The sequence below is a fragment of the Schistocerca serialis genome, chromosome 4 (assembly GCF_023864345.2).
Source record: "Schistocerca serialis cubense isolate TAMUIC-IGC-003099 chromosome 4, iqSchSeri2.2, whole genome shotgun sequence".
In the NCBI taxonomy this organism is placed as follows: domain Eukaryota; kingdom Metazoa; phylum Arthropoda; class Insecta; order Orthoptera; family Acrididae; genus Schistocerca; species Schistocerca serialis.
Window position 1 is genome coordinate 434,592,785 of NC_064641.1, and position 25,368 is coordinate 434,618,152.

Below are 25,368 nucleotides of genomic sequence, written 5' to 3' on the forward strand. Positions count from 1 at the left end.
CCACTTCTTTCTAACTCGCACAATTCCATGGGTTACTGTCTGACGAAATGTCGTCTTCAGCAGCTGTTGTTGTAGGTAGAAGGCAAAGTTTCCTTTTCTGTGGTTGACATGTCTCTGCTTTGAATCAACACTGCTAGCACAGTAGCAGTATTGTGAGGCACTGGTGGACTAAGCAACAACACTTCACAGTCTCGTGCTATGCTTATCATTGGATATCTCTAGCCCCACCCCTTTGCCACCAGCAGCCAATATTGTGATTGTGTGGTGGGGAATATGTCTGGCATGGAATCACATAAATATCAATGGCATTTTGCGACCTCGAATTCATAAGGTTCTTGCTAGTTCTCGAGGGTAGGTAGAGACATAATCTTTCTTCATTCGTACAATACGTACCTCGTGGACACCTTCACCGTCAACTAAGCTGTAACCGCTAGTCAACTAGACACAGTGTCAGTGAATGCCAGGTTGTTACTTATCAATGTCAGCTGATAGTAAACTCACCGTGAAACGCAGCGCTCCAAGCGGCGGCTCAGCATACGGGATTCCAAGGAAGGCCGTGTACGTTGTGTTGTAGAGGCTGGTTTTTGTGGTTCCCATCAGTGCACCCTCGTCCACAGTCACCAGTATGTCCTCAGCCTGTAGAGGAATTACGTATTTACTAAAACTTATTGAGGTGATTTACTAACAGCATCATTAACATTCCTCAACGATATCCTTTTGATGTCTGGAAACAGATTCTTGAGTATTATGTTCTCTGTACCTGTGCACCATCACCTTCAATTTTGTGTCGAGTCTGCTACAGGTATCTGTCGTCAACCATAATCAAATAATATTTATTGACTATATAAAAAATAACCACTAAATCTTTAATATAAGGAGAAAATGATGCAAATCAACAAAACTTACGAGGTCGCACGGGATACTGAAACAAATATATTTCTCTATCGCCATATTTTCCTGTCAGAAGTTTTCAGACCAGTAGAGGGTGCTTCCTCGGCTTAATAATTACGCTATTGGCCATTAAAATTGCTAAACCACGAAGATGACGTGCTACAGACGCAACATTTAACCGACAGGAAGAGGATGCTGTGATATACAAATGATTAGCTTTCCAGAGCATTCACACAAAGTTGGCGCCGATGGCGACACCTACAACGTGCTGGCATGAGGAAATTTTCCAACCGATTTCTCATACACAAACAGCAGTTGACCGGCGTCGCCTGGTGAAACGTTGTTGTGATGCTTCGTGTAAGGAGGAGAAATGCGTACCATCACGTTTCCGACTTTGATAAAGGTCGGATTGCAGCCTATCGCGATTGCGGTTTATCGTATCGCGACATTGCTGCTCACGTTGGTCGAGATCCAAAAAAATGGTTCAAATGGCTCTGAGCACTATGGGACTTAACATCTATGGTCATCAGTCGCCTAGAACTTAGAACTACTTAAACGTAACTAACCTAAGGACATCACATAACACTCAGTCATCACGAGGTCGAGATCCAAAGACTGTTAGCATAACATGGAATCGGTGGGTTCAGGAGAGTAATACGGAACGCCGTGCTGGATCCCAAAGGCCTCATATCACTAGCAGCCGAGATGACATGCGTCTTATCCGCATGGCTGTAACGGATCGTACAGCCACGTCTCGATCCCTGAGTCTACAGATGGGGACATTTTCAAGACAACAACCATCTGCACGAACAGTTCGACGACGTTTGCAGCAGCATGGACTATCAGCTCGGAGACCACGGCTGCGGTTACCCTTTACGCTGCATAACAGACAGGAGCGCCTGCGATGGTGTACTCAACGACGAACCTGGGTGCACGAATGGCAAAACGTCATTTTTTCGGAAGAATCCAGGTTCTGTTTACAGCATCATCATGGTCTCATCCGTGTTTGGCGACATCGCGGTGAACGCACATTGGAAGCGTGAATTCGTCATCGCCATACAGGCGGATTACCCAGAGTGATTGTATGGGGTGCCATTGGTAACACGTCTCGGTCACCTCTTGTTCTCATTGACGGCACTTTGAACAGTGGACGTTACATTTCACATGTGTTACGACCCGTGGCTGTACCCTTCATTCGATTCCTGCGAAACGCTACATTTCAGCAGGATAATGCACGACCGCATGTTGCAGGTCATGTACGGGCCTTTCTGGACACAGAAAATGTTCGACTGCTGCCCTGGCCAGCACATTCTCCAGATCTCTCACTAACAGAAAACGCCTGGTCAATGGTGGCCGAGCAACTAGCTCGTCACAACACACCAGTCACTACTCTTGATGAATGTGGTATCGTGTTGAAGCTGCATGGGCAGTTGTACCAGTACACGCCATCCAAGCTCTGTTTGACTCAATGCCCAGGCCTATAAAGGCCGTTATTACGGCCAGAGGTGGTTGTTCTGGGTACTGTTTTCTCAGGATCTACGTACCCAAATTACCTGGTAATGTAATCACATGTCAGTTCTAGTATAATATATTTGTCCAATGAATACCCTTTTATCATCTGCATTTCTTCTTCGTGTAGAAATTTTAATGACCAGTACTGTAATTAAACCAGCCAATTCTTTGAACTAGCACAGAAAACTGAAAACACTTGTGTAAAGTATTTTCCTATGACGCACCATTTTAAGACGACATCAAACCATACTTGCGGTACACATAAAGTAAGACAAACAATTTTTGATTCTTTATTACCAAGAGACAAAAACATTATCACAATACAATTACTTCTGTAGCTGAGGTTCAAAATGCCGCCACTGACTTGTAAACGAAGATTACATTGGCAGGTCCTTAATTTCTCCTGTTGCTTCTACAACACTATCGGCCCAGCCAGGTCCTATTCTGATTCAACGAGGTTTTCTAAACTAGGTGTGCATCTCTCCCCAGACAAAAAACTCCAGCGGGGTCAAATCCGGGAACCAAGTAGGACATAGTAGTAGATCACGATACAGGACCACTCCTGCAACCCATTTTTCTCGAAACTGTTGGTTCGAGAATTGACACACAGAATGACTGGAATGTGCTGGCGCCATGTCATGCTCGAACCGCATGCGCTGTCTTATAACGAGTGTGACGTCACCCAGCAGTTCCGGCGAGAAAATTGCTGTAATCCCTGTGTTTTAACGGCCTAGATAGGGGATATCGTCCAAATTAGTCACCAACACTATCTGTCACACATTCAACGTGAAACCGCACTTGAAGTGAGCGCGTAGATGTAGCATGTGGAGTAAACTCACAACAAATATGCACATGGCTCTGAGCACTATGGACTTAACAGCTGTGGTCATCAGTCCCCTAGAACTTAGAACTACTTAAACCTAAGTAACCTAAGGACATCACACACACCCATGCCCGAGGCAGGATTCGAACCTGCGACCGTAGCAGTCGCGTGGTTCCGGACTGCGCGCCTAGAACCGCGAGACCACCGCGGCCGGCAATATGCACATTGTGGATGTTGAAGGACCCATCACGCCCAAACGTTACAGCGTTTGTGAACAGCGCAGCGGCTGGAGATTCAGGATTCATTTGATACTATTCCAGGTACGACTGCGAAAATTGTGCTCTGAGTGGATAATCTCCTTCTTCCAGGTTGTACACGCGCTATGAGTGGAATGGATGTAACAATACTGATCATGAGGGACGTTTCTGACATTCCTCTTATTCGTCCTCATGTTCCCGCAGCTGCTCAGGTGGTGACGGAATGATCTAGCTCCAGGTGATGCAGGACAGCTTCCTCAACCTAGTACCTGTCCAGGTAATCTGCTAAATGAAACGTCCTCACTCAGATGCCGACACACAGCGGTAAACGTCAAATGCTGTGGGATATGGCAACTGAGGTATTGTTGTTGATAAAGCCTCTCAGGTTCTCGTGCGTTTTAGTTCATTACGTAATAAGTATCAACCACATCAGGGTACGTACTCCAAATATATCGGTCCATTCGTAAACATGTCCTGCATTGGGTCAAACTGTACAACTAAATGTGAATATGAAACAGCTGTTACAACTGAAGAGTGAAGTACCCCCCTCTACCGTTAGAGCAGGAACCGTTACAACTATAAATTAGACGTTACAACTCAATAGCGAATACACCGTCTACTGGATAAAAATGCTCACAGACATTATGACATTAGAGAAAGATATTTGTTTTGGTGTCCTGTGCACCGGCCAAGAGTTTCTCAATTTAAATAGATTTAACCCTGTAGAATATCTTATAAATATGAGTGTGTTATAAGAAGTGTTTCATATCAGTATAAATGGTTAAATGTGCATGTAAAGATCTGTGGGTTTGTTAGGTGAATTAAGAAACATCCTAAATTCTCACGCATATTTATTCATAATTTCATGAAATTTTCTGACTAGAGTTGTCATTTCGAGATTGTGGCAATGTACAACATGCTAGTACGCAGTACTGTTGAGGGGGAGTGGACATCTCTAAAAACGGCAATCACAGAATTTGGGAAGAAGAATATGGGTACAAAGAAGGTGACTGCGAAGAAATCAAGGGTAACAGAAGAAATACTTGGGAGGATCGATGAAGAGGGAATTACAAAAAAGATTCAGGAATACAGAAATACATGTAGCTGGGGAATGAAATAAAGAGGTAGTGGAGCGAAACTAAGACGAAATGGCTGCATGTAAAAGGTGAAGAAATCGGAAAAGATATGATTGTCGGAAGGATTGTCTCAGCATACAGGAAAGTCAAAACAACCTTCGGTGAAATTAAAAGCAAGGATGGTATCCACTGTTAAATGCGGAGGAGGGAGCGGAAAGGTGGAAAGAGTACATTGAAGGCCTGTATGAGGGCCAAGATTTGTCTGACGTGATAGAAGAAGAAACAGGGGTCGATTAAAAAGAAGTAGGGAATCCAATATTAGAATCAGAATTTAAGAGAGCTGTGAAAGACTTAAGAACAAATAAGACAAAAGGAATACATAACATTCCATTAGAATTTCTAAAATCATTGGGTGAAGCGGCGACATAACGTCTATTCGCCTGGGTATGTAGAAGATATGTGTCTGGCGACATAGCATCTGACATTCGGAAAAGTATCAGCCACAAAGTTCTGAAGACTTCTTGCAGTCTGAATTGTGCGAGAATTATCGCACAATCAGCTTAACAGCTCACGAAACCAAGCTGCAGACATGAATAATATACAGAAGAATGGCAAAGAAAATTAAGTATGTGCTGGATGACGATCGGTTTGGCTTTAGGAAAGGTAAAACTACCACAGAGGCAAATACGACACTGCGGTTGATAATGGAAGCAAGACTAAAGAAAAATCAAGATACATTCATAGGATCTGTCGACCTGGAAAAAGGGTTCGACAGTATTAAATAGTGCAAGATGTTCGGAATTCTGAGAAGAATAGGGTATACTATAGGGAGAACGAAGTGCTCAGATTAAAAAGGTTGTAAGACATGGATGAGTCTTTCCCCCATATTTTTCAATCTGTACATCAGACAAGCAACGATGGAAATTACACGATATACTCAACGGTATGAACAATCTAATGAGTACAGAATACAGTTTGAGAGTAAATCGAAGAAAGACGAAAGTAATGTGAAGTTGCAGAAATGAGAACAGCGAGAGACTTAACATCAGGATTGATGGCCACTAAATAGATTGGGGGTGGGGGGTGGGGGGGGGGGGGAGGTGTTTAGGGGAAGAGGCCAAACTGCGAAGTCATCGGCCTCATCGCATTAGGGAAGGACGGGGAAGGAAGTCGGCCGTGCCCTTTCAAAGGAACCATCGCGGGATTTACCCGGAGCCATTTAGGGAAATTACGAAAAACCTAAATCAGGATGACCGGACGCGGGATTGAACCGTCGTCCTCCCGAATGCGAGTCCAAGAAATAGGTGAATTAAAGGAATTGTGCTACCTAGGCAGCAAAGTAACCAATGACGGATGGGGCAAGGAGGACATCAAAAGCAGACTAGCATTGGCAAAAAAGACATTCCTGGCCAAGAGAAGTCTACTAGTATCAAATAAAGGCCTTCATTTGAGAAAGAAATTTCTGAGAATGTACGTCTGGATCACAGCATTGTATGGTAGTGGAACATGTACTGTGGAAAAACGGGAATAGTAGATAATAGAAGCATTTGAGATGTGGTGCTACAAACGAATGTAGAAAATTAGGTGACTGATACGGTAAGGAAGAGGAGGCTCTGAGCAAAATCGGAGACGAAAAGGAATATGTGGAAAACACTGACAAGAAGGAAGGAGAGCATGACATCTTTTAAGACATCAGGGAATTACTCCATGGTACTAGAGGGAACTACAGAGGGTAAAAAGTGTAGATGAAGACAGAAATGGGAATACAGCCAGCAAATAATAGCGGACGTAGTTTGCAAATGCTACTCTGAGGAAGAGGTTGGCACAGGAGAGAAATTCGTGATGCGCCGCATGAAAGCAGACAGAAGACATATGACTCCAAAAGAAGAAAGTATCACAAATTGTGGTAGCATGGTCTATATTCTGAGTAGCTTATTATTTGATTACTTTGCCACACAACTTGTATTGGTAAATTTGGTATAACTTTGTGGCATTTTGTTCTTTCGTTACGTTTGATTTCGTGAGCTACCTAGATAGCAGACCTTGTTGCACTTTCTCCATACAATGTTGCACTCTTTGTGAAGCTACCCCGTGCGTTTATTGTCGTTTCGTGATTTTGTTTGATTGTTTTTGAGACTTTGATCTTTGTTAGTTTTACTATGGTTCATGTTCATCATTGGTAAACAACTGTCTCGATTTTTATTTCATTCATGATTATACCATGTTTCAAGATCTTTCACTGTTCTACAAATTTTTCATAGGTGACCCACAAATAACAAATATAATCTGTTGTATACCCAGTTTCTTGTTTTGATTGTGGAGATATTTTCATAGTGTGCAGTAGCCAAGCTAAACAGTTGTATGAAGAGGAATTTATAGAAAACAACGAGCGCAGCACACACGCATCTCGTTTGATCAATATACATATATACGCCCAAAGAACGACTCATATACATTTTCCACATTTAGAGCTATCTCCATTCATACACCAACAGTAAATTTTGTCTAAGTCGTCTTGTATCTTCCTACAGTCTCTCGACATCGACACCTTAGGCGTACACCACGATATCATCTGCAAACAACCGCCAAATCAACAGTGCTCCTATGACATTTCCCTGGGGCAGTCCTGATGATTTCCTTGTCTCTGATGAAGCCTGACCGTCGAGGACAACATATTGGGTTCTATTATTTACGAAGTCTTCGAGCCACTCACGTATCAATAAACTTATTCCATATGCTCGTACCATTAATAACAACCTCTAATGGGTCACCGTGTCAAATGCTTTCCGGAAATCTAGAACTGTGGAATCTGCCTGTTGCCCTCCATCCACAGTTCGCAGTATGTTATGTGAGGAAAAGGCAGGCTGAGGTTCGCACAAGCGATGTTTTCTAAAACCATGCCGATTCGTGAACATAAGCTTCTCAGTCTCGAGAAAGTTCATTGTATTCGGTCTGAAAATATGTTCAATGACTCTGCAGCAAACGGAAGTTAGGGATACTGGTCTGTAATTTTGCGGGTTCATTCCTTTACCCGTCATATGTAAAGTAGTCACATGGGCTTTTTTCCAGTCACGTGGGACTTTGTACTGGGGGTGAGATTCATGATAAAAGCAAGCTAGGTAGGGGGCCGCGCCGTCCGGAGTGGCCGTGCGGATCTAGGCGCTACAGTCTGGAGCCGAGCGACCGCTACGGTCCCAGGTTCGAATCCTGCCTCGGGCATGGATGTGTGTGATGCCCTTAGGTTAGTTAGGTTTAATTAGTTCTAAGTTCTAGGCGACTGATGACCTCAGAAGTTAAGTCACATAGTGCTCAGAGCCATTTGAACCATTTTTTGGTAAGGGGCCAATGCCGCTGAGTACTCTTTGCAAAGTCGAACTGGGATTCCATCCGGACCTGGCTAATTATTTGCTTTAAAAACTTTCAGCTGTTTCGCTAGGCTAGTACGGCAGGAATGGTTGTTACTATGTCGTCCTTACGAGGCTGTGTCTGATGGTCAAATAACGATGTGTTTGTGCGATTCTCCTTTGTGAATGATTTCTTGTATGTGAAATTCAAAACTTTGGCTTTCGTTTTGCTATCTTCAACTGCCACAGAACTGAATGGAAGGTTCAAATGGTTCAAATGGCTCTGAGCACTATGGGACTTAACTGCTGAGGTCATCAGTCCCCTAGAACTTAGAACTACTTAAACCTAACTAACCTAAGGACATCACAGACATCCATGCCCGAGGCAGGATTCGAACCTGCGACCGTAGCGGTCGCGCGGTTCGGACTGTAGCGCCTAGAACCGCTCGGCCACCCCGGCCTGCTGAATGGAAGGCTTAGAGCCTTTTTCGAGTTCTCTGCCAGTACTTTTGTTAAGGTATGACGGTGGCAGTTGTATGCTTCGCGCATAGATCTTTTCAAAGACCCACGACTTTGTAATTCGCCATTTGTGCGTTCCCTTTTGTACCAAGAGTGCAACAGCCTCCGCTTCCTCAACATCCACCGAATTTAGTTATTAAAACGTGGTGGATCTTTTCCGTACTTTGTTCACAAACTAGAAACATAATCCTCCAGATGACGATTTACAATCTGCTTTAATTTCGCCCATAATTCCTCTACTTTCATTTTACTGGAACTAAGTAATGCCAGTTCACTATCTAAGTGAGACGCTAATAACTGCTTATCTGCTCTATCTAGCCTTCTTGGCTGATTTATTAACTGTCAGGGAGTATGTAAGCAGAACTTATTGCTCTGCAAGCAGGGAGTTGTTAGGACCTTATGAAGTGATACACATCGTATCCATCAATTTATCAGTAACGTGACTGTACAGGATTTCTTCTCCTAATTATGCGCAGCATGTTAAATTCATTTACGTTCTGGGTCAACTACGAGTCCCTACACCATTAATCAATTGTCTGCACGTTTTTCTGCAAATCACTACAGTCTTATGCCGTTCCTACTGTCCATCAGCATCATCTGCTAACAGCTGTATGAAACTTTTAACGTTATCTTCTAAGTAATCTATATATAATGTATACAATCACTGTCTTATCAAACTTCCTTGCGGTACTCCTAAAATTACCTTTACACCTATCGATTTTGCTTCCTTAAGAGCAACGTCTTGAGGTCTGTATGTAAAGAAGTCTCGAATCCAGTCGCAAATCTGGTACAGTACACGGTAAACTTGTGTTTTTTTTTCCAAAACGTGACAATTGGGGACTGTGTCAAATGCCTTCCTGAAGTCTTGGAACATAACGTCAACCTGAGTGCCGATATCTGCAGCTCTGAGGCTCTTATGGAGGAACAAAGCGAGCTGAGTTTCGCAAAATCTCTGTTTGTAAGCTCTACGTTCATTCTAATAGAGGATGTTTTCGTTCTCTCAAAACGTCATAATACCTGAGCATGAAACAAGTTACACCACTCTGTAAGAGAGTAATGTCAGCGATGTAGGCCCATAATTATGTCAATCTGTCCTACGACCCTCCTTGAAGAAGGGAATTATCTGTGCTTTTCTCGAGTCGCTGAACAGCCTTTGTAGCTTCAGCGAGTTAAGCTGAACTGCTGCTAGAAAGGGAGCAAGTTCTATCGCTTAATCTCTTTACAATCTCACAGGTATCTCACCTGGTCTAGAAGCGTTTCCACCGACAAGCTGTTGTAGTTGAATGTCTATTTCTCACTCACTTGTGGTGATGGAATGGAGGGACCACGTTACTGTCCTCCACAGTGAAACAGTTTCAGTATTTCGGACTTCTGTCTGTCATTTTCTGTTTTAATCTGAGTGCAGTCAGTGAGTGACTGAACAGATGATTTCGACTTGCTTACCAAAATTTCGTAGAATTTTTAGTCGGATCAATGGGCAAAATTTTACTTTCGAAGTCATTGAAAGATTATATCTTCGCTCTCCTTACACTCATTTTCTCTTCGTTCAGCTTTTGTTTGTCCGCTAGATTTTGACTTGTCTTTGCGATAAAGCTATGGCTATTAAACCACGACAGGTATTTCCTAACCCTTAAAATCTTGTTTGAAACATTCTTGTCCAAGGTACCGAACGATGCTTTTTAATTTTCTCTGTTTGTGCTCCACATCTTCGTCGTCCCCACTGAATATGTCATATTGACTGTAAACAATATTAGGAGACCGATAGATTGCTACTCACTGTAAGACACGTTGAACTGCAGACAGGTACAACGAAGGACTGTTAGACACTAAATTTTCATCAACAAAGAAAGCGAGTACACCTCACTCACTCATGACCAACATCTTCAACAGTTTGGACCGGAATGCAGCTGCCATGTTGAACAGAAGTAGCAATCTGGAGTGGGGAAGGAAAGGATATGAGATGGCAGGATAGGGGCTGGGCGAGAGAAGAGCTCTGTCCGGCAGAGAGTGCAGTGACTAGATGTAGGCATGATAAGGTGCCGAGTGGGGAGACTCTGAGGCTGGGTGGCATGAGGTGTATAGGGGTGAGGGGGAAGGAGAGTAGCAAAGGATCAGGAAAGGGAGAAGATGGACAGATGTGTTGGAAAGGTGTGGTACACAACGAGGGTGAGTGGACGTGAACAGAGAAGAGGCAGAAACTGTTGGATATGGGGTACAGGAACAGTATGTTATTGAAGGTGAAGGCCAAGGTAAATCCGGGAGCAGAGAATGTGTTTTAAGAATAACTCTCCTCTGTACAGTTCAGAAAAGCTGATGGTGGTGAGGAGGATCCATATGGGCCTGGTTGTGAAGCACAAATTGAAATCGAGCATGTAATGTTAAGCTACATGTTGTGTCACAGGGCGATCTACAACACTTCTGGCCAAAGCTTGGCGTTGGCCGTCCGTCATGGTGGACAACTATGCAATATAAGAAGCTGTGCAAAGATTCCAGTAGAGCCAGGACTACTTTCACTGGGAATCCAGCCTCTGATAGTGTTGGATAAGACTGTGACTGTACTCGAAGGGTTGGGTGGGTGGATTGGGCAGGTCTTGTACTTGGATCTTCCATGGGCGTATCATCCCGGTGACAAAGAGTTGGGATTTGATGTGGCATAGGCATGGACTAGGGTGCTGTGGAAGCTGAGCGGGTTACAAACACCATTTTAGGAGGGGTGGGAAGGCTCTTGGGTAGGATGTCCATCATTTCAGGGCATGATTATATGTCTTTGTCTAGTTTCCCTTCGAAGGAGAATTATTTGTGCTTCAGGATACAGTTGGTAAGATATATGATGAATGAGATTGTGGGTCAGAGTCTGAACGACGTTGGGGAAGGTAGCGTTCAAAAGCAGCAAGACCATGGTTATGAGGGATGTTGGTGTACAGGGAAGTGGCGTCAATAGTGACGAGTAGGGATCCAGGAGGTAAAGGGGTTGGAATGGTGGAGAGCTAGTGAAGGAATAGGTTGGACTTCTGGGTGAGACTAACTTGCCAGAGTTCATAGGTGGAGGAGTCAAATATTGACACAGGCCTTCCGTCAGGTAATCATTGCGATTCATAACGACATTGGTGGAACCTGTGATTCCACAAAGGATGATTAGGTCATGATTTATTTTGAGGCATTTTACGGCTTGCATTGCAGCTTCTATAGTCCATGAACGATAGCGGCAAAGCGTTAGGAGGTGAGTTTGATGCATTGCCACAGATTGCTTCAACAGTTGAGGAAAAAAAAGAACTACGAATTAAAAAGGAACGTTAGAGAAACGTACGTTATTCAGTTAGGTCTAGGAAACTGCGTAAATGTCATGTGTAATGGGCATACAGGATTTGTTAGCTTCGTATGTTGGTCTCAATTTTCTTTACTTGTCATCTTCTGTGTTTACTTATTTATGTATAGGACAGAGGGGATTGGCGGTACTTCCTTTTCTCTCAGGAATTAAAACTGTCGTATGAGAAATCGAGGACTCAGTTACAACATTTAACAGACGAATGCGACGACAGCTAAAATATAAAAACGAGCCTCGTTAGAAGCGAGATCGAGACTGTTACAAGCTGGGTATTACAAAATCAGTATAGAACCTAATAACAGCATTAGAACAACATGCACAGAACACCAGGAACGCCTTAGATAGTTCTCTACAGAGAATAGACAGCTAAGCAAACTATATGAGAAAGCGATAATAAGTAAACAGCTACAAATCTTAGCAAACAGATTAGATGACTCAGCGATTAAGATAGAAATTTGGCATGAAGCAGTCCTTCAAGCTGCTCATAGGCAATTGAGTGCAATGTTATTAAATCCACAAAAATAAATTAATGGCATTACAAGAAGCTGAAAAATACTTTCCAGGAGGATTACAACCTGCCAAGCCTACAACCAGTAAGAATGCATGAGATCTTTGTATTCAGGTAAATTTGTTTTCGTGGCCTGACTTGGGCAACAGAAGGTTGCAGACTAGCGAACAACTGTTTTCAAGAGGTTTGTTGATTACATAAACATTTGTGTCGGAAATGTGGGAACATTCATCCAATAAATGGCTAGAATCTAAACTGTCATCCATGTATCATTCCAGAGCATGTCACACTTCTAAAGGTAGATTCGGCAGCAGCCCATTGGCGATCACCTAACTCAATATGTTTTGCTGTCGGGTCACCCATTACAGTAACGTAATTCGGTTAATAGATGAAGCTCAGCCAACTGAGATGATTTTCGTCTGATGACTTCTGCTGATACTGTTACTTCCTCTTCCAGATTTGCCATCTGCTCAGTCAGGAGGAGAACGATACTAGACCAACGAATCTCCATAAATTCTGTACCACTGAATGTAGAAAGAAACATGTCTGAGATGCCTTCACAGTCGTGATACATGCATAACAAATGACAGACTGCATAAACCAGAACAAGACATACAGCTATTCCTGAACTTCTGCTCTGTCACTCCAAATTGATCACCATGTTTATGCTTGAGTTTATGAAACAGTTGGAAGCTTTTATACTCTGCAAATTATGCGGTAGGGATTGCCTAAATAAGTCCTATCTCATGAGAAATGTATACTCAGCCTGTTCCCATGCAGGATATCAAGCATGTTAAAAAGTTAAGTGGAGTGGAGGATTCCCGGAAATTTCTTATCAACTCTGGCTGAATCAGTACTTGAACAGGCACATTTCCATAATCTCGAATGACCTCTTACTTATTCTTTCAGGAAACAGATAAGTGAGCCTCAAACCTTTGTGCTACAGTTTTTTATGAGATTGTTCCTTCACCTACTAACTACAGCCTCTAGCCTTGACTTAGGGGAGGCATTCTGCATTAAATGTAAAGCAGAAACAATCATGGCAAACAGGATGATGCTAGTTTCAAAAAATCAATATTTATTTACAACCACTTGAAATCCGATACGCACAAAGAATTCTGGAGGCACGGCTTACTTACAGTCCACATTCTAAGAAAAGTACGGATGGGATTCTCGCAGAAATTCATGCTGAGTCAATGCCTGCATCTGCATACTCTAATTCTCCATTGTTGCTATAACATGAACCGATAAAAAGCGATGGACTGTAAATCACTTGGTAATGCCAATTATTGTCAATTTTTGCCTAAATTTTATGATGTCTGATGAAAATAATGAAGTGAAACACTCAATTGCAGAATGGAGTATTGGATATGAGAGCTTTCTGTTGAAAGACACCCATAAAGAGTTCGTTACGCAAATCTGAAACCATTTCCCGTGATTATTACATGATTTTGCATGGTGGCCTAACATAGAAGCGGTAAGATTCACTTGCAGTGCTTCAGTCATAGATACTGCATCATCAGCTGCCTCCGCCAACATTATAGTCACCAACATCACAAAAATGTAAGTACAATATGGACTAATAATAGAATGCATTTTGTTTATCAATTACTTATTGTTCCACATGGAAGCAGCTACTCCAAGTAACAAAACTTGAAGTATCTGGGAGGTGCAGTAAGCAGTGTAAGACTGCTGGCGTTGAGAAAGGGCAGCATCATCCGATACTGTACTTCCACGTGAACTCTGGAACAGCTGTGCTGCTTCATCACAAGCAGTGCAGGATGTATCTGCCATCAAGATTCTCGACCATTAGCAATGCTGCAGTTGATTTTCTCAACAGTGGTAACATGTCCTTGATACACCACGGAAGATTGAATAACACCCACATAGTTGATTTCTAGAATATTGGTACGGAATTTCTTGTGAATAAAAATGTCAGTTTCAATTCATGAAGTATCTTGCAGTGGACAATAAGGCATATTAATATTAGATTCCTAAAAGAAGACTGTCATGGCTCTTTGGCTATTTTAAAGAAGGTTTAATTTTCACATATTATGTCATTGACGATCTAAAGGATTTTTCTGAAGTGAATGCGAAAATGATACACTTGCTTCAGAGATAGTGTTTTACAGATTAAGAACAATTAATAGTTTTTGAAGCGTAGGGTAGGTATGACTGTATTTATCCCAAAGAACTGTTTCTGTTCCAGTGTAACAAATTGATTCATTGATACGTGAAGTATATCGACCATATTGTAATCTGTTGGCCCACAAAATTAAAGTGTGTGACATTCTGATTTTATTAAGATAGATGCAGCAGTCAAAACGTGGCTGTCCTATGGAACTGTCTCAAATGTTTATTCAAATACTAACAAACTATTTCTTGCAATAGATGATGTCCTAAAAATTCTTGAAGATAAATTGGAATATTCATAAAATTTGTCTATATACAATGCATGTGACAGTATAAATTGTCAAAGTTCGGTGTGAAAATATTTTACAAAGCTTTTTTAAAGTATATTTTGTCTCGTTTACGTTTCATTACCTCTTTAGTATAATACAAATGATGAGGCAAATGTGACATGAAAATTAGTGATGAGGCAGAGGTGGAAAGAATCGGAGAGATCATTTGTGAATGGAGTTCAATATCTGATGTATGAAACAGAAAGAGAGAGAAATATTATTACTTCGAATGTGAGAACGTATGTCGAACATGTAAGAAGAGTTGTGTGTGTGTGTGTAAATGATGCGTATCTTTCAGTGTGGCACTATTTTTACACATCATTTCAATTTTATGCCAGAAATATGTATGTGTAATTAATTACCTTTGACTTTCGAGTAAAGCCTGCAAGTTGGCGACAGAGGTGTGTATTTGCACACAATATTACATATATACCATGTAAATAATGCATATATATTTACCTCGATGTCATTATTACGCATCATTTCAGTATTGCGCAGTTTTATTTCAATTCATGGAAGTAATGCATATCTTTGACGTTGGCATCATTTTTAGGTGGCAGTTTTGTATTAACGCCATATGTATCCATGTGTACTCATTTTTATGTAAATATCAAGGAAATAATTCATGCCTTTGAGTTTGGCTTCATTTTAATACTACAGACTGATTGGCTGGAGACAAAGGGTAAGGTGGGGTGTGCAAAGCAAGATTCAGATAGATATATATTTGAATTTATTTTATTTGTTTATTTACTCACTACCTCATTTTGACACTTGGCTGTGACTGAGTGGAAAGAGGTGGGGCATAATGCACAAATTGCTACATAGTTCGTCCATGCTCGATTTTTAATCGATTCTTTCATTTTTATTACTCCATTGTGATTGAGTGGAAACAACTGTGGGGAACGGAAGAGTGGGTGGGGCTCAGGGGAAGGGTGTGTAAAGAGGAGGGAAGAGGTCTTGTCGGCTTGCACTGTGAGGTCACGTAATTGCATTTCTTGCGTTTCACTTTGGTCACATGACTCCATTCCTTCCAAGGGATCAAAAAGAACGTTACTTATTACTGGTAGATCATCTCGTATTGGGGAATACCTTGGAAGCATAAGTTGTCTCGTTTTCAGCACCTTCCTGAATTCGCACTGTTGCAGCTATCCCGTAACAGATAGTCAATGTGAATTACTTTCTTGGCATTCCAGTCATACAATGTATGAACTGAAGAATACGTTGTCGAAAATGAAGGATCTTTCTTGCATCTCGTTCCCAGATATGCTGGTGTCTCCCTGCAGCAATACATGCAATGGATGTGTCTTAGTAGAGAATTCTGTTACGAACTGCCAGTGGAGTGAACACATCACAGGCAAACGTCTCACATCACAAATGTGCCGAGGAGTCGGAAATTTAGCGACTGATCGTCTTTTCTTTTTATCAGGACTGATTATGGCTCCTCACTAGGTACCCCAAGATATTTATTGGTTAATGAAGATGCACTTTTTCCGATCTAGGAGACCTGCCATCTGAACAGACTTCAGCACAGTTGTCAGGCAGCTTATATATTCTTATAATGTTTCCGAAAATGAAAATGTCATTCAGATTGCAAAACAACTTTGTCCATTTAAGGTAACAAAGCAGGTTCTCCATCTCTCCATCATATGTTAGAAAGTGCCTCAAGTATTCACCATAACTGTGAACTCATACAGGCCTTTAAGAGTTACGAATACTGTCTTTTCCTGGCCAGTCTCGTCAACCTGTTTGCATGTCCGCAGTTGATAAATATTTTTCTTCCTTTAGTCAGTCTGCGTTGTAGTCAACATGTTGTAATGGATAGATACCCTTTTTCGTGACTTTATTCTGCAGTTGGTACTCGACGCAGAAACGCAGTGTTCCATCCTTCTTTTTAGAGAAACGACTGAGAATTCCCTTGAAGGTTCAATAATATCATCTTGCCGCATTTTCTTCACTTTGTCCTTAATTATACGTCGTTTAGCGGGTGACACCATCTTCCAGCGCTGGATTATTGGTAGATGATTCCCAATGATTTACATTTAGCCGTCTGGTAAGTCTGTTTTCCATTCTTATTTGTAGAAATGGATGCAGAATGTATAACTATCGTCCACGTTGTTCCTCGATCAGGCCACTTCCTATTTTCAGTTCGACAGTAGCTTCCCCTACTGCGTAGTTAGGAGCGATAGTGGAGCACTATTCCTCGTCGATGTCACTAACCGGCAATTCTCGGACTGATTCAGCTGTCCCTTGGATCATATACTTAGGGCTGAGTCATGGTTGCTCGTTAGAATTAATGAAGGAAAGTTATTGTTACCTATCTAAAATTATTGTAATGTTCTCGATGGCTGTACTACTCTTTTGTGAGACTGAGTGGCTTTTTGCAATCGATAAAACCCTTACAGTTAAACTGAGCATCTAGATCGGTAATGTAGAGCTCTTCTCTTCCATAGTCTATGATTACTTTTTATGCCTGACTCTGAGAAGAGCATAGTGACTTTTTTTTTATCCATCGCCTTCTGGCTGGTTTGATTGTCCTTTTCAGAGATGTCCATTCGTCTACAACTGTACTGCCTAATGAGTTCTTACTTGTTACTGTATCTAGAGCCTTAGAGAAATTAAAGTATATCTCGTTATTCCTTAGTACTTTCCTATCCCACGTCTTTGCATATTGATTCTTCCTGACTAATCTCTTAAACTTCAGCCAACTCCTCATCATTACTTCGTTGCGGTCGGAGTCTATATCTGCTCCTGGGTCGCCATACAATCCAGTATCTGATTTCGGAATCTCTGTGTGACTATAATGTAGTCTAATTGAAATTTCACCATATCACCCAGCCTTTTCCAAGTATACCTACTCCTCTTGTGATTCTTGAACAGAGTATTCGCTACTACTATTTGAAATTTATTACAGAACTTAATTAGTCTTTCTCCTGTCTCATTCCTTATCCCAAACCCATGTTCTCCTGTAAACTTTTCTTCTACTCCATCCCACACCTCTGCATTTCAGTGTCCCCCATGACTATCAGATTTTCATCTCCCATTATTTACTATATTTCCCTTTCAATATCCTCATATACTTTCTAGTCTAATCTTCAGTTGGCGACGTCGGTATTTCTACCTGATCTATCGTTGTCGATTCTGACAAGAACAGTCCTATCATTGCTGAACTGTTCAGGGTAACGTATTTTTTGCACTAACTTCATAACGAATCCCACTACTGTTACACCATTTTCTGCTGCTGTGATAATATCCTATCGCCAGAAATCCTTTCTATTTCACTTCACTGACCCCTACTATGTCTAGATTGAACGTTTCCATGTTTCGTTTCAGATTTTCTGCCTTTCCTACCACGTTCAAACTTCTTAAGTTCCATGCCCCGACTCGCAGAGCGTTATCCTGTCGTTGGTTATTCAATCTATTTCTCAGGGTCACCTCCCCTATTTCAGTCCCCTCCCAGAGATCCGAATGGGGGACTAGTCCACAATCTTTTGCCAGGGAGAGAGCATCATGATTCTTCAATTACAGGCTTATTTTCCTGTGAATACACTTTATGTACCTTTAATACAGTGGTTTTCATTCTCTTCTGCATCCTTACGCCGTTGGTCGTTGCTGATTCTTTCGCCTTTAGGGGCGTTTCCCACCCCAAGGACAAGAATGAGCCTTGAACCTCTGTCTGCTCGTCCACCCTCTTTGATATGGCCGTTGGCAGAATGAGGATGACTTCTTAAACCGGGAGCCTTCAACAGCCAGTGCTGATTATTAATCAAAATATAAGCAGTGGCAGGTTTCTAACTCGAGACTAAGGACGTTTTGATCACTAATCAAAGACGCTACCCCTAGAATACTCGTTTTTTACATTATGGTTGCGTTCTGTTAAGGCCACGAATTGGCAGGGCTGTCTGTGTTCTCTCATTGATAGTTGTTCTTGCAGTACGTGTTCTGGTCGGCTAGACATACTTACGATTTGCTACTTTTACCACAATCGCTTTCGTGTCATGGAACATATCCTTACTTATCTGGTGACATTGAGCATTTTATATTACTGGAAAAGAAGTCCCAGAATCTAACAGCGGCCTGACAGGTTGGTCGTCGATGATGACGCCAGTGTGAGTTCTTGACATCTTGGGAACGAGAGAGGCGACGCAGTGGTTGGTATGATGGACTCACACGCGGGAGAAAGACGGTTCAAATACATGTAAGGCTATCCTGATTTAGGTTCTCCGTAATTTACCTAAATCGCTTAACATGAATGGTGGAATGGTTCTTTTGAAGGTAGACGGCCGGCTTCCTTCCACATCCTTCTCTAATCAGAGCTTCTGCTCCGTCTCTAACGACCTCGTTGTTGACGGGACGTTAAAGACTAATCTTCATCTGTTTTTTGGTATCTTTGTGGCTGTCGTTCATGGAGGATTTTCATCTCTGGCTGCCCCACCTACAAGTACGGCCGCTTCGCTTAATGTAGGCGATGTGCTGGTATCTCTGTACGACGACGGGGGACAGCTACAACATGTTTGAGAGCGACCATTTTCGGGGTACGACAACGACCTTCATTCCATAGGCTGACTATTAATCGCCTGCAGTTGACTGGCCTGAATAAAATTGTTATTATGACTGACGTCTGACGACGTACTAATAGTCGAACACTAGTCTCCTTTCTCTTCAACGGCGTATACATGTCCAGGGCGCCCTTAGTGGAAACATACTGTTGCATATTCCTCTGTCCACCAAATATATGTTCTTCTACTGGGCGTTACACTCGGCAGATGAGTTGGCTGTACCTGCGTTTGCAGGATGTTGGGTTGTCCTGTGGCATACGTCCGAGTCTTCATTGTGTACTGGACTGGTGGCGAAGATTGGTGCTAAACATCGATACATCTCTTCTTCAGCATTCTCTATTATCTCCCAAGACATGGGGTCGACATTCAAGGCTGCTATCTCTTCCTGTCTGGAAATTCTTGCTGCTATAAGATACTCTATCTCTTCTCTTATTAATTCCATATAAGAGGAACACGGTCGCAGAAATCTTAAATAACTTCCATAGTGCCCCTCATTTTGAAGTCGTATACAATTTTCTCGTCAGACACTTTTCTGTTCCATTTCGTCGATGAGATGGTACTATTAAATAAATTCCTTGGTGGCTTTGACAAACTTTACCAGAAGAGCTTGGTACATACGTTTGCAACTCCTGCCATGAAGTGCGAAATTCTGTCAGCTGCTGTTAAAAAAAATAATTTTTTGGGACTGTGTCGCTTCCCCATGTCACTGGGTCCGGTTCTTCAATTTCCCTTCTAATTAGCGGACTTCTTGCTCGTTGTCGCTAAATGTTTTCTTCAGTTCGATCTGGATTTAATCCCAGCTATTGAGATTCTTCCAGATGGTGAGCCTCTCATCGTTGCATTCTGCCGCCGAAGTATAAATCTGTCAAACACATCATGTTATCCCACCTGCCACATCTGGCGACTTGATCGAGTACGTACAGACATTTCGACAAGCATGACCAGTATTTTCGGTAAACAATGATGGATACCTGATATGGAGCTGCCTTACTGCTGGTTTGGAATCTAATGACATTTTCCATCCTTCTGTATATTACTCTTGTCAGAAACGTGGATGCATCTGCTGCTAAGCTGATAATATGACAGTTCTCCCACTTGGCCTTCATTGCTATCCTTGTAATTGTATTGTTAATAATCTTTCAAACACCTCGATGTATGTCTCCAGTCTTATAGATTTTAGACACCATTTGAATAGTTGCTAATGTCACTTTTCGCAAGGATTTCATACATTATTTAGCTTTTAAAGACGTAATATTTATATAATTGGAATCACACAGCCAACCACGTCAAAAGTTTATAAAAACCTTTAGCTGTGTGCAGCTGGTTGGCTGTCTGACTCCCGTTGTATTCATAATTCTACAGTTGCCGGGTACTGCATGTTCAAGATTTTAAACACGTAATACGTTATTAATTTGTAATAGTTAAACAATTTGCATTTCTTTGTCTCCATTTCCCCCCACCTCCCCCACATCTCTCTCCAAAATATATATATATATTTGTGTTTGTGTGTGTGTATCTGTGTATGTGTGTGTGCGTGTCTGTGTGTGTGTGTGTGTATGTGTGTGTTCCGCTGAAATGCTTTCACGTTTTAATTCTAATTCTACAGTTATAATATATACAGTGATATAATCATGCAATACAGTAACACAATTGTGATGTTCAGTAAATTAAACAACCAAGTTTCACCAATAGCATTATACTTACATAAATATAATCACATACGTCATGTGTCTACAGCGTAAAAAGTGAAGAAGCAGAGTAACACTTCATGTACAACTAAAGTCAAATGCAACGGTAAGTAGTGTGCAGTGTCTTTTTGCTCCTCCTGTCCTTCAAAAGGCGGATTGTAATCTGTTTTTCCCTTGACGTGGTGCAATCCAGCTTTGTAGCTTTGCACCTGAACGGTGCGAAGCATTGAAATATGTAGCAGTATCATAAAAAAGTGACATACTAAGCACACAGTTTTATTTGTGTTTAATTATTAGTTGTAATCCTTTTGACATCATGCTTTACGGATGAAATAATAAAATTCTTGGTTCTGATTATTATGGTACTTAACATCTGTGGTCATCAGTCCGCTAGAACTTAAAACTACTTAAACCTAACTAACCTAAGGACATCACACACAAGCCCGAGGCAGGATTCGAACCTGTGACCATAGCAATGAAATTGTTCGGTTATAGATACCCATTGGAATAAAGACTTTGCACTTCCTCTCCTAGTTGTTTACTTCAGTTCATTCAGAAACGCTCTACATTTAGTCACTTAAATGTATATCATTTAATACGTACTTTTCAACTTTCTTTGGCCAATGATTTTAAAACCATTCTATTATTAAATACTCTTTATGTGCTGTATCAGTGTAACAGGTTATTTTGGGCACTGTTAGCATATCAGCATTCACTCAGAAAAGTTTAGAAGAAACTAATAGAAATATTCCACAACGTGTCAATTATCTGGAAGATATCCCACCTCTTTTATGGAAACTCACATTTACAATAAATCACTCGACTTTTCCTCAAATCATCACATATTCATTATATTTCGTAAATCCTGTATTACAGCACTAAAACTACTTTTCTAGGTCACTGAACCTACAGCACTAGTCATTAGAAATTACTACAATTTCATTGCACAAAGATGACGTCACTATTTTCTTAAGTTTACGGTTAACTAAGGCGTTTAAAAATGTTATCTAGTCTAAACGTTACCTTGCCGTAGGTGGTGAACTGAAGAAGGAAAATAGCAAACAAGTTTCTGATGTACAGCAGCATGGCAGTAGAATCGTCAGCTTCATGAGCAGAACTTAAGTGACGCTTTTTCAAAGTATGGCTGATCATTTAAACGTTCCTGCTCCTTCGCTTATGGTTTGTAAGCTGCTGAAATTTCTTGGTAGCCTGTTGTTGATACAGCTGCTGCACAGGTGTTCTTCGTTTTCAAAGATTAACGTACAGTCACGAGAATTCGATTCATTATCTCTTGGCTTTGTTTGTGTGTTAGTGGCTGACTGAAGCTTGTAAACATAGTTGCGAACATTGGGACTGGCTTGTTTCTCGGAAAATGAACAAAAACTGACGTTTATATTTTATCTTCTTCATTCACACCTTATCTGGAAAAATTGTTGTCAGTTTGTTATTAAGATAAGGAATTTTCATTGCAGACGACAGAGCCACAATTGTTTTATTTCTTACAGATGTATCACTGGAAAACATTCGCGCACAACGTTATCATGTCTTAATTAACTAGAACAATGGAATCTGAGAAGTCTGAACGTGGTAGGTAACCTTGAAAATACGAAAACGGAAACGTGAAAGCTCAGTCTAGACGTAGTGGGAGTCAGTGATGTGAAAAACATTACTAGTCAGTATAGTGAAAGTGAAAGAACATAATGATTTCTGGTCATAAGAATATAGTATAACACCAACAGCAGCAGAAAATAGTATAACAGGAGCAGGATTCGTTATGAATGACAAAGTAGAGTAGAGAGTGAGTACTGGTAATAGGTTAGTCACAGTATTGTTTCCATCAGAATGGATATCAAAGCAGCGTTAACAAACGTAGTTCAGGTGTACATGCTGACGTCAGAAACGAAAGATGAATAGGTATAAAAAGTCTATGAGGATACTGAACTGATAATTCAGTATGCAAAACAAGATGATAAGTTAATAATCAAAGGTGACTGGAACGCGGTAGCAGGGGAAGGAATAGAAGAAATAGTTACGGGCGGATACGGCCTACGTAGCAGGCATGAGAGAGGAAAGAGAATGAGTTGTGCAATACATTTCACTTACTAATAGTGAATACAGCGTCCTAAAATCAGGAGGGAAGCTGATATACTTGCAAACGGTCTGGAAATACGGGAAGGTTCCAACTGGATTGCACCTTGGGCAGAGATTCCGTTGTCAAATATTGGTTTGTGAAGCTTCCTGTGGAGTGGACATGGACTCAGATCACTATTAATTTATGATAAAGAGCAGGCTGAAGTTTAAGAAACTAGCCCAGAAGAATAACTCTCCAAGGAGGTAAGATACTGAATTACTTAGGAATGAAGAGATGGGACTAAAGTTGTCTGCGGCTGTAGATGTTACACTAATGAGTACCATAACAGGCATTTTAATAGAAGAAGAATGGATACCTCTAAAAAGGGATGGTTACAGAAGTAGATCCCAAGACAGAGAGCAAAAATGTTTAAATAACTTTCTTTTATTTAATTTTAGTAATAGCAAGCCCAGATTACAATCCATTGCGTGTCCTTGAGATAGGGTGGTTCGCCATACGAAGCAACAACAGAGGCTGCGAGTGTACAGGCAGCTCTCAACGAACACACAGAGACCGACCAGCGTTATATGCAGCGTCTTAATAATTCGGCTCCGCGGTGACGCTGACCGCACATTCTGCAGGAGGCGTCTCTCAGAGCCGGCCGCAGACTGTCGGTGCAGTCACATGGTTACTGCCAACATCTCGAAGTGGACCGCACGGCGTGGTATCGACAACGCGTGATGCTAGAAATGGCTGCAGGAAAAATCGAAGACATGGGAAATGGCCGTCGGAAGGCCTGATTCAGCGTATAGAAAAGTCAAAATAACATTTAGGCAATTAAAAGCAAGACCGGCAACATTAAGAATGCTAAGTGTACTCCATTGTTAAATGGGGAGGAAAGTGCGGATTGGTGGAAAAGCAATACTGGACCACAATACTGGATCTCTTGTGTAATAATAATTGCTTCATCTTATTTTGATCCCCTATTACTTTACCACTACCAGTTTCGTAGCTTAAAGTAAATCCTTCAGGTGACATATGATTAACATATTATAGCGGTGTTTTGTATTTTACAGACAACGAATGTTGGGGAAAAAGATTCTGAGCTCTTCCGTTCTAATGTTTATCATATGTTACCTGAAGATGTGTCTTTTAACGCCACGAAACCGGTAGTGACACAGTAAGAAAGGACCAAAATACATGTGAAGCGATTATTAATACGCTAGATAAATACTCATAGCTGTGGTTGTCCCACCTACAAGGTTGTCTGCAATACTGGACGTAACTATCAAGAGGACGACTTGTTTGATGACATGATTGGGGAAGACATCCAAATCGATATGGCGAAATAGTGGATCTTGTATTAGAGTTAAATTGAGTTTTGTTGGACTTGTGATCAGCTAAGGCAGAAGGAATAGGCAGCACGCATTGGGAATATCTGAAATTATTGGGGAAAGTGACAACCAAGCAATTAGCCAAATTGGTATCTGCAGTCTGTGAGTCTCGATACATACACTGAGACTTTCAGAAAAAAATCAGCTACACAATCCCGAAGAGAGCAATAGTAGAGAATCAGCTTAACGGCTCATGCATACAAGCTGTTGTCAAGATTAATATACAGAAGAATGGAAATAAAATTGAGGATCTGTTTGGCTTAAGGATAGGTAAAAGTAACAGAGAGAAAGTTCTTACGCTGCGGTTAATGGTGGAAGCAAGACTGAAGGAAAAACCGCACACGTAATGGGATTTGTTGACCTGGAGGGATATACGGGTAGTATGTATTATATGCAAGAATCAAGAGGGCAAAATAATGTATTACACGTACAAAAACGAACAGCGAAAGATAATTACGGAAGAGCAAAAACGAAGTCTTCGGGCTGAAAAAGGGTATACGACAGGGTTGCAGTCTTTTAACTACTGTTCAGGCTATAAATCGAAGATGAAAATAAAGGGATAAGTCGAAGAGTGCATTTAAAATTCAGGATGAAACAATATAAGTGGTACGGTTCTGTGAAGATATAGCTATCCTCAGTGACAGAGAAGAAGAATTACGGGACGTGTTAAATGGAATGCACAGTGTAATGAGTACACAGTGCAGTCAGAGACTAAATTGCAGGAAGACGAAAGTAATGACGACGAGCAGAAATGAGATTACCTACAATATTAATGTAAAAGTTGGGAACTGAATTCTGTTACCTTAGAAGCAAAATAGCCCACGTCGCACGAAGAAAGGATGACGTAAAAAAGTAGATAGGCACGGGAAAAGGGGGCTTCCTAGCCAAGAGAATTCTGTTCCTGGCAAACATCGGCTTTAATCTGAAAAAGAAATTACTGAC

General features: G+C 41.3%; 1 protein-coding gene across 1 annotated transcript in view; it reads right to left on the minus strand.

Annotated features, from left to right (window-relative positions):
* LOC126475041 (juvenile hormone esterase-like) overlaps positions 1-22,078 on the minus strand; it is a 120,587-nt gene extending 98,509 nt beyond the window's left edge. Inside the window, exons 1-2 of the mRNA XM_050102588.1 lie at positions 21,985-22,078; positions 502-636 (exon numbers count right to left, since the gene is read on the minus strand). Coding sequence (XP_049958545.1) covers positions 502-636; positions 21,985-22,047 — 198 coding nt within the window. The 5' untranslated portion in view covers positions 22,048-22,078. The remainder of the gene's footprint in view (positions 1-501; positions 637-21,984) is intronic.
* Between the last annotated feature and the right edge of the window lie 3,290 nt (positions 22,079-25,368).